Below are 10350 nucleotides of genomic sequence, written 5' to 3'. Positions count from 1 at the left end.
AAACATAAAAAGTTCTACAAATAACTTGAAAGCAATTCTATTGATTTTTACATTTTTAGAAACGACACTGTTAATTTTATGTATTAGAACACCAATCACTCTGGACAGTACACATATACAATGAGAACTATTAAAGCTATGTAGATACAAAGACGACTTTTAATCTTAAATTTTTAAGTCCTAAAGACCGAAAACAATTTAATTGTGAAATGTTCGCTAACTAATTTTATTCTCAAGCTACTGCTAAACCTTTTTGCGTTGTTACGGCAAAAACACGTAAGATTGCTTAAATGTCGTCATTCTATTCTGGAGTTTTATAACTGTAAGAACTAGACCAATAATTTAAGCAATATACTGAAGTTTAAAGCATTTATTAACAATAATAACAAGTAGTTCATTTCACAGTAGTGTAAATTGTTAAATTTATCTAGTAAAACAGATTCGGAAGACAATGACACAATACTACATTTTTTACGGGGCAGCACCATTTTAGTTCAGAAGAAAGGAAAAAAATATTAGCAAAAATATTTTAATTGGGTGTTCTTTAATTGTTTTTTTTTAGCGCTGGAAAGTGATATAACTTACGATATATCTAACTATACTGATTTAATTAGTTCTTGTCATTTTGGCGAGAAAAAGCTGACATAAATATAACATGTTCATGGGAAAAGTGTGTGATATGTACTTTAGGGTCACCACATAATTATAAGGGGAGTGATGCTGCTTGATATTTAACCTATCTAATTTTAAATTTGAGTTTTATTTTTTCTATTTTCTTTTATTATTCTAACTTTAAAATTAGATAAGAAAGATTATACATATGACAAGTTACTGATTTGAAAATAATTTCCAACAGCCTACTTGGGGTTTCTTGAGTTGTGCAAACACATGCATGCAAAAAAAAAACATTTAAAAGGAAAATTATAACAATAATTATAGCAGATTTGGGTCACAATTTTCACCTCTCTCAATATTTTGATATTATGCTAAGCTTCGCAGACTGAGTATTTAATTTGCATGAAAATACTAGGCTTTTGTGACGATTCGCGTCCCCTTTCCTGAAATAATGTTTTGTTTTTAACTGTTGCTTTGAAAGTCGGCCATTTATAATCATTCTCAAAGTTAAGCGGATTTTACAAAAATCGATCTTGATGGTCCATAAACCTTACCCGGGGTCATGAGAGTTCCCACTCGGCTCAGCCGTTATGACGTTTATTGGATGCGAACAGACAAGCAAAATATAAATATAAAATATAACAAAAAACTTTTTGTAAATTATTTTAAATGTTTTTCTTCTTAGTTCTATGGAATCTGTTCCATGGAATCTGTTCTATGGAATCTGTTCTATGGAATCTGTTCTATGGAATCTGTTCTATGGAATCTGTTCTATGGAATCTGTTCTATGGTATCTGTTCTATGGAATCTGTTCTATGGTATCTGTTCTATGGAATCTGTTCTATGGTATCTGTTCTATGGAATCTGTTCTATGGAATCTGTTCTATGGAATCTGTTCTATGGAATCTGTTCTATGGAATCTGTTCTATGGAATCTGTTCTATGGAATCTGTTTGCAGGTTGAAGACTTCTCAGAAAATGTTCTTAGCAGAAATTCTCCCTCGTATCTTAAACAAAAAACCAGGGATTAGGATCTATTAGGATCTATTAGGATCTATTAGGATCTATTTCATTTTGATGCGCGCGGATCCGAATCTTGGATACGCCCTGATAAAATAGAACCGCGGAGGCCGAATTTAAAGAATTTGAGCGGCGGCTTAAATTTAAGCCGCGGCTTAAATATGGTTGGTTCCACTTAAAATTGTATCAAATGTTTCAAGATTTAAGCCGGCGCTTAATTTAAACCGGGTTTTGGCGGATTTAAGCCGCGGCTCAAATTCTTTAAATTTGGCCTCGGATCCAGGTTATGATATATAGTGATAACCAAAAAACATAAGAACAGTAAGACAACTTTGAGAATCAAGTTTTAACTTTAAAAAGTTCCATAAACATAAAACACAACTATTGTGCAGTGTAAACAGACCCATTTCACAAAAAAATTATTTATAAGTGTCTCGTAAAACTATTTTCCTTGTAACACCATCAATTACACTTAAGCATTGCTATAATGTCGTCTTCCCTTCCATTGTTTTTTGGTTATCGCTATATGGTTATATGGTTATAATTACAAATTACGATTCCATAGCGACATAAATATAATTTTAAGATTTGTTTTGATAAATCAATAAAAAACTATTACCCTGGGTCATAGGTGGAGGGAACAATAAGATATCGACCTGGTTCAAGTCTAAAATTAAATTGCATTTTCTTTAAAAAAAAAAAATTTTGTTGTTGTAAAGTCACCGAACTGTTGTTGTGTTAGGCTCTTTTTAAAAAACAATTTCTTTTCCAGTCCATACAAATCCTTTCTCTGACGGCATAATTCCTAAGATTTACATTTTTAAATTCACATTAAAAGTATGAATATCAAGAACTTTTCAGTAAAAATTAAGGGTGAAAAGTTCATTTCGAACAAACAAACAAACAAACAATCAACCATCATTCCGTAGAAGTCAGGGCTGAGACCTCATCAAAAATAGCCACAATGGCTATTAATGTACCAATTTACTAAAACATAGTCTAGAATAGAACTAGATACCGGGGTAATTCTTGTAAATGTTCCAGAGCAAATACTTTTATCCTTGTTGAGCATAACTAACCCGTTATTATTGACAAAGTTAAGCAACTTTCTGCCATTTAGGTTCACTCCGGGCCTGTTACCAACTATTCCCTCTTGCATATCCCCTACATGAGCGTTCATATCCCCAATGATTATGCATTTATATCCTGTCTGCTGAAAACCCTTCAATTCACCCTGAATTGAACTGTAAAGACAATCATTCCATGCCAGGAAGTCATTATTAGCTGAAACCTCAGCAGCCATGTACACCGAGCAAATGGCTAGCTTGCAACCCCCAGTGTGGACCAGCAACCAGGATCTTTCGCTATTAATCCATTCATTATCGGTCCCCGTTGCGGACCACTCACTGCAGTTTACTCTATCAGATTTTAGGATTAATTTTCCACCTCCGGACTTCATTCTGAAATCACGTTCTATGAAAGTTGGCGACCATGGTGCAAACACCGACATGTCCACATTTGTGCCCTTTCTTAAGTGAGTTTCATCTATAAACACTAAATCCAACTCCTTTGAGGCCATAGCTTCCACAATCTCCTGTTGTTTACTAAGAGAATTAATCCCATTACAGTTCCAGTATGCTAATTTTAAGCTAAAACCTGATGTTGTTTGCTTAGAGACTGGCTTAGCTCTTAAGCGTAACCATTTGGCGCGGGCTCCCGCCCGTTTTCTCCCCATGCTTATCTCAGGCCCCACACCGTCAGTTTATCTCAAACCAATAATATCTGAAAAGCAGGAAGCATTAAAACCCATAGAGCATATGAGAACCCAACGTTGCCCAGGTTACTCATACCTACCCCCGCCGTTTACCCGCACTTGGTCAATTTTACCGGGAAACTAAATTTGTGCTCTTAAATTCGACCCACTCAAATAAGACTCTCAAAACTGAGCTAAGAACATTCCCGTGGGCCTCCTGAGTTACCAAAACAAAATTGAGGCAAATCGGTCACGGTGTTCTTGAGTTATGATCGGACATCTCAACGAACTGTGCTAATTCTTAATCAATAAAAAGTATTCTACCTAAACCGCTGCGTAACTTCCCGTTGGTTGATAAATGATTTTGATCTCGCCACACTCAAATTGTACCTAAATATATTTAAACTAGAATTTCAAACAAATAATGATGATATATATATTATACAGTGTATATATATTATACAGTGTATATATATTATACAGTGTGTATATATTATACAGTGTATATATTATACAGTGTATATATATTATACAGTGTATATATATTATACAGTGTATATATATTATACAGTATCAGTGTATATATTATACAGTGTATATATATTATACAGTGTATATATATTATACAGTGTATATATATTATACAGTATATATATATTATACAGTGTATATATATTATACAGTGTGATCCATAAAAGAAAGACGACATTTTAGTAATCTTGGGTGTTTTAAAAATTGTTTTACCAGTGGCGTAAAAATTAACTTTTGAAGTAAAATGGGTCTGTGTGCACTGAACTGAACCAGTGCTGCATTAAATGTTCACTAGATAATCTAAAATCATAATTTGTAACTTAAAATCGTCTCCCTATTTCACAGTTTTACGGGTCACACTGTATTGCTCATAAATAAATGTTCTAGACCGGGTCTATTTTTTATTTATGGTGTGATTTTTCTATGGTGTTAAAAAAATCTTTAGTGTGATTTTTTATTTATGGTGTGATTTTTTATCTTCAGTGTGATTTTTTATCTATGGTGTGATTTTTTATCTTTAGTGTGATTTTTTATCTATGGTGTGATTTTTTATCCTTAGTGTAATTTTTTATCTACGGTGTGATTTTTTATCTTAAGTGTGATTTTTATCTATGGTGTGATTTTTTATCTTTAGTGTGATTTTTTTATCTATGGTGTTATTTTTTATCTTTAGTGTGATTTTTTTATCTATGGTGTGATTTTGTATAGATGGTGTGATTTTTTTTATAGATGGTGTGATTTTTTTATCTATGGTGTGATATTTTTATCTATGGTGTGATTTTTTATCTATGGTGTTATATAAACAAGCAATTGACGTTCAAAGGGACAGCTTATTATTATTGTTTAAATACAACGATAAAGATAGCGCCGTTATACTTTACTTTGACTTGAAACATATTGAATTGTTATAATTTTCTCCAATGTTTCTGCAGAACAAAATCCGCAAATCATTTTTATGGAGGACCTGCATTTGAAAATAGTTAATTTGTAGAAATATTTTTTTTAAATGCTTGGAAAGGTAAAACAGGGTCATTATACATTACGCCAACAGTTCCTTTAAGTCTATGGATAGTATTTACTTGAAGAAGTCCACATCTACTCTTTCATCAGCTGACATCTCCGGCTTCAGCCTAAAAATGCGAAACAAAATTTAATTCAAAATCCCTTCCACCTCTTCAAAAAAAGGTTAACAAATAATCAAAGAATTTCAAAACTCTAAAATATCTAAATTTTTATATGTGCAGAGTGCAGGTATCCCATTTTTACAACTTTTTTGAAATTTTGTAATTTTCCCGTTCCATTGGACATTTGAACAGATAAAATGCTACAATTTTTTATAAGTAACTCATGCAGCAAGATGTTTGTTTTGATGTATGACCATGAAAAGGTCTTTTCAAAATTTTTTTACCCCAAAATATCGAAAAGACAGCATCTAGAGTTCTATACAGTGATAACCAGAAAACTCTAAAATAGGAAGACGACTTTTGGAATTAAGTTATGACTTTAATAGTCTTATAAGCATGGTACACAGAAATACTGCAGTCCTAAACAGGTTTATTTCACTAAATTATTGATTCAATAAATGTATAGCTTAAAACTATGCTTAAATACACTTTAGTAATGCTATAAAGTCGTCTTCCTATTTAAGAGAATCACTGTATGTATTGTTATTAATCTATGGTCTATACCTATATATGACGAATCCAAGACTAAGATAGGCCAGACCCTCATCTCTGAAAATTTAAAAGCTATTTTATGGTCGTCTAAACGTTAATTATATAAATGATACTTTCGTTCATTCGTTCGTAGAGACGTATTTTCAAGTGTGACCTTTACAACGTTACTCTACAATCATATATCTGACCAATAATAAAGATATCGTCGTTGTCCGAGCTTGTTTTATGCTGAAAATATTCTACATTGGTACTAGAAGCAGAAATGCGCAGATCACATCAAAGAGAAGCCAGAATTGAAAATAATCAATTTTGTAAAAGAGAAATATGAAAATCTCATTTATTCTTCAGACCATGCTTTAAAGTGCATCGGACAAGACACTAAATAAAATGGAGAGTCATTTGAAATTACGGCGTAAAGTCCCTTTAATTTACCTCATTGCTCTTCTATTCTGCGCACAGTCCCTTTAATTTACCTCATTGCTCTTCTATTCTGCACACAGTCCCTTTAATTTACCTCATTGCTCTTCTATTCTTTTGCATCAAGGAGACTATAAGTGTACAAAGTGAATCCTCGTCCTGAACTTTTATTTATCAAATATTTTTAAGAATAAATAAATGTTCCCTTCAGCTTTTGCGATGAAAAAAAGAACCACAATATAAATGTAATTAATTACAAATATGTTTGTTACGAAAAACCTTTTACTATTAATCACAAATTGGCTTTTTAACACATTTTCAATAACTAAAAAGTCTTGAGTTTTACGCAACAATTAACATTAATTCGACATGGTACGGTGGTAAGCGATATATTAATATAACGAAGACGACTTTCGATTTCAATTTTGATTTATTTCAAGCTTTTAAACAGCAAGGATACACACAAACATGGAAACAAAGAGAAGCTGTCAATTATAAAAGCTTCGCTTTAATTACTTGTAAACTTGTAATTCGAAAAAAAGTTTGTTAACAATTAAAACTTAAATAAAAAGTCGTCTTCATAATTTTGATATAATCGCCTACCACCGTAGTTGAGCTGAGAATGTAGTATTGTAAAGAGAAGTCTCAAATAATTTTTTTAATTTCTCTACAATACTGTATTCTCAGTTGAACTACATTAGTACTCCCTTTACAGGAGAAATTATGAGAAATAATTAATAATAGAAGTTCCTCTGAGCTGTCTTCCAGTGTAAGTTTGAACTGAGGATTCAAGGCAAACGTGTCGATATAATTTCTGAAATATTTTATCATTATTCGCCTGTTTTTTACGAACTAATTTTTTTATAAATCCACGATTCAAATTGTAAATTGAAGAATGTCATGAGTAATTAAATGAATTTTTTGTTGTTGGGATTTTATGTTAACATGAATTTACTATAATTAGAACCAAAAACCTATGAAATAGGAAGACGACATTAAAGCAATACTTTTGTATATTTGTTACAAAGCAAATAGTTTTACTAGTAACTTTATAAATCATCTAAGTTTATTGTGTCTGTTTATACTGCACAATTGCGGTGTCTCATGTCTATTGGACTATTCAAAGTCATTACTAAAGTCTAAAAGTCGTCTTCCTATTCTAGAGTTTTCTGGTTCTCACTGTATCAGAACGTAGCTGGAAACTGTCAATTTATACCATTTAAAAATTAAATTTTTTTTTCTTCTTTTTTAGATTTGGCATTAATGGAAATTCCAGTCTTATTTCTAAAGCCATTCATTAAAATTCAAAAATCATTCTGACGAAATAAGGTTCAAGCTTAAAAATATATCATAAAGACGATAAATTTTTTTTAAATATCTTTTTCAGTGGGACACACTGTACCTACAGCTAGTAATGTGCATTGTGGATTGAGTGAGTAGGTTTGTTTTTGGTTAATTTTTTGCATATATTTTATTTCGGGCCGGGATAAAATTTGGCATAACGTAAAAAACAGATGTTTTTAAATTTGTTTTTTTCTAAACACTTCTTTCACCAAGCCTGTCAGAAATTATTATGGTTAAAAACAATGCAAAGTTCAATAAAGGCAAATCTTAAACAGAATATAGTTTTAGTTTTAAAACCTGCAACCCCCAGCAGTTTCTCCAGATATCCAAGCACTGTTAAAGCTGTTTACACACCACTAGACAGTTATCAAATTATAGAACTCAGGAGGAAAGGGAAGGGAGGGGGGGGGCGGTAATTTAGCCCCTTTCCAGTAAATAGATCCAGGCTGCTATTGTTGCTTCCATTTTAAAGACTGGATTTTAAGACTGTCACAACGACTTGGCATTTATTTTAACAACATAAACTCTCTTATACTTTTTAGGATCGTTTTAGGATCGTTTTAGGATCGTTTTAGGGTCGTTTTAGGATCGTTTTAGAATCGCTTTTCCAATTTTTATTTTTTATTGCATAGTTTAATAAAGCAAACTTTAATATAGTTTTGAAATCTTGAAAGTTTTATTGAATTTTTTCTTCAAGCGCGCGATCCAAAATGAATAACAACACAACCCACTAAGTCGTTATTTTCCTTAAGAAAAAGTAATCCCCCCCCCCTCCCCCCTCAACAAAAAAAAACATGAAAATAAAAAAATATTTCCGACACCTGAAATCTTTTGTCTAAGCCGCAGGATTCCAAACATTCAGGACTTAGGTTACACACCTCAACCTTTAATTATTATTATTATTATAATTTTTTTATAATCGTTATTCTTTTAAATATGGATGGACATTTTGAATGAGGTCCAATCTGGAACAGGATTACTACAAGATCAAGTTCGAGCTCGTCAAAAAGTTTTATAAATATAAGAAGACCTTGTTTTATTCCTTCATATCTAAAATAGTAATCTCTGTTTGTATGCTTGGGTGTATGTTTGTTTGTTTGTTTGAAGGCTAAGAATTTAAATCAGGTTTAAAAATTCGAATTTGATTCAGTTGCCTATTATAGAGAAAACTTAGTTCCCAGGCAGATCTGCAGGTTCCTTCATAAAGTTAACAAGACCTGGTCAAAATGCTCTTTGAAGTCCTTGAATGCCATCCACCACTCTCCGTCAGCACTAAAGGTTATTCCCAAGGCCTCCTTAGATTATATCATTATTGTTTTAGATTTTCAGCCATTTTTATATTTCTTATTGATTTTCCCGCAATTTTTTTTTGGCTTGGATTTGTCCGCCATTTTATTTGGTTTGGATTTGTCCGCCATTTTATTTAGTTTGGATTTGTCCGCCATTTTTGTTTTGATTTGGATTTTCCGCCATTTTATTTGGTTTGGGTTTTTCCGCCATTTTATTTGGTTTGGATTTGTCCGCCATTTTATTTAGTTTGGATTTGTCCGCCATTTTTGTTTTGATTTGGATTTTCCGCCATTTTATTTGGTTTGGATTTGTCTGCCATTTTATTTGGTTTGGATTTGTTCGGCATTTTTGTTTTGATTTGGATTTTCCGCCATTTTATTTGGTTTGGATTTGTTAGCTTTACCTTTTCTTCCTCTGGAATAAACGACCACTCCTTGGCATTATCTGCCCTAAATACCCAAACTTAAGAAAATTCATAAACTCAATTAATCATATTTATCATTTTACTGCGTTTTTATTCGTTATTTTTATGTTTAGAACAAATTATAATTTTTTTAACAGAGTATGGAAAAAATAAAGACGATATAATTTTCATTGTTCTAATCTTCAAGATATCCTGTAAGAATAGCAACGTCCTTAAAATGGTAAATTTCAAAGGTTATCAATGTTTGTTATCATCCAATGAGAACCAGAAAACTCAGAAATAGGAAGACGACTTTTAGACTCATGATATGACTTTACATAGTCCAATGAGCATGGGTCACAGCAATTGTGCAGTGTTCACAGACTCATTTCACCTAATTAGCGATTTGTTAAGTGTCTATAGTAACACTATTTGCTTTGTAACAACATAAATTTTGTTATAAAGTCGTCTTCCTATTTCAGAGTTTTCTGGTTATCACTGTAAATATTTACCATGTGCCTCTCCACTCTGTCTCATTACCCCAGGGGTTTCGGACTCGGACTGAAAAAAATACAATTTATTTTGACGACAAATTCAGAATTACCGATAATTTTGATATTAGTATACGAGACAAACTCTAAGTTTTTAATCCCGATATCTTTGCAACCCAACTTCGTGGACATTTGATATTTTAAACTATGAATTCGGTTAAATCAGATCATCCGATAGTCCAAGTTCGAAATATACCATATACCGTTGGGTTTGCAATGATATAGGGATTAGAACATTTATGTTTATGGAAAATTTCTAATATTTCTAAAAAAATGGCAAATGATTTTTTGGTAAATAGTCACCTAAAGGTATAACTCCAGTTATTCTTGGAGTCTTAATCTTAGCTTTTACAACCTGAAATATCCAGAGAGATAAAAATAATAAAGTTAGATAAGATTACACAGATAGAACAAACTAATAAAATATAAGAGAAAATGTGAGGAACTAACAAAATATTATTTTTAACATTATTATTTTATATATATATAATATATATTTGTATATTCGTATATGTATGTATAACGCCATGAACCGATTGGGTAACATGACTAAAAAAATTATCCTTTTTTTAAAAAAAAATATTTTGCTGCAAGAAACTTTTTTTTTAATTCCACAGGTAACGCCGGTCACTTCAAGCTAACTATTATCTTTTTAATAAAACAAGATATTAGTATATTATAGAGGACGTGAGTCAGACTCTAATAAAACGCATAAATAACTTCCAGTATATATATTTCTTATAACTTATTA

At 31.7% G+C, this 10350-nt stretch overlaps 1 protein-coding gene across 1 annotated transcript; it reads right to left on the bottom strand.

Annotated features, from left to right (window-relative positions):
• Nucleotides 1-355: 355 nt before the first annotated feature.
• LOC111705561 (calpain-A) lies at nt 356-9990 on the bottom strand (the record flags this gene model as incomplete). Its single annotated transcript, XM_023478149.1, has 13 exons — nt 356-1621; nt 2254-2301; nt 3712-3777; nt 4998-5048; nt 5607-5651; nt 6109-6170; nt 6762-6825; nt 7653-7711; nt 8177-8239; nt 8573-8650; nt 9049-9094; nt 9561-9609; nt 9903-9990. Coding segments are annotated over 13 exons (786 nt in total), but the record flags the coding sequence as incomplete, so codon positions are not given.
• Nucleotides 9991-10350: the final 360 nt, after the last annotated feature.

Source organism: Eurytemora carolleeae, unplaced genomic scaffold (genome assembly GCF_000591075.1).
Source record: "Eurytemora carolleeae unplaced genomic scaffold, Eaff_2.0 scaffold284, whole genome shotgun sequence".
NCBI lineage: Eukaryota > Metazoa > Arthropoda > Copepoda > Calanoida > Temoridae > Eurytemora > Eurytemora carolleeae.
This window is presented reverse-complemented; position numbering and strand designations above follow the sequence as displayed.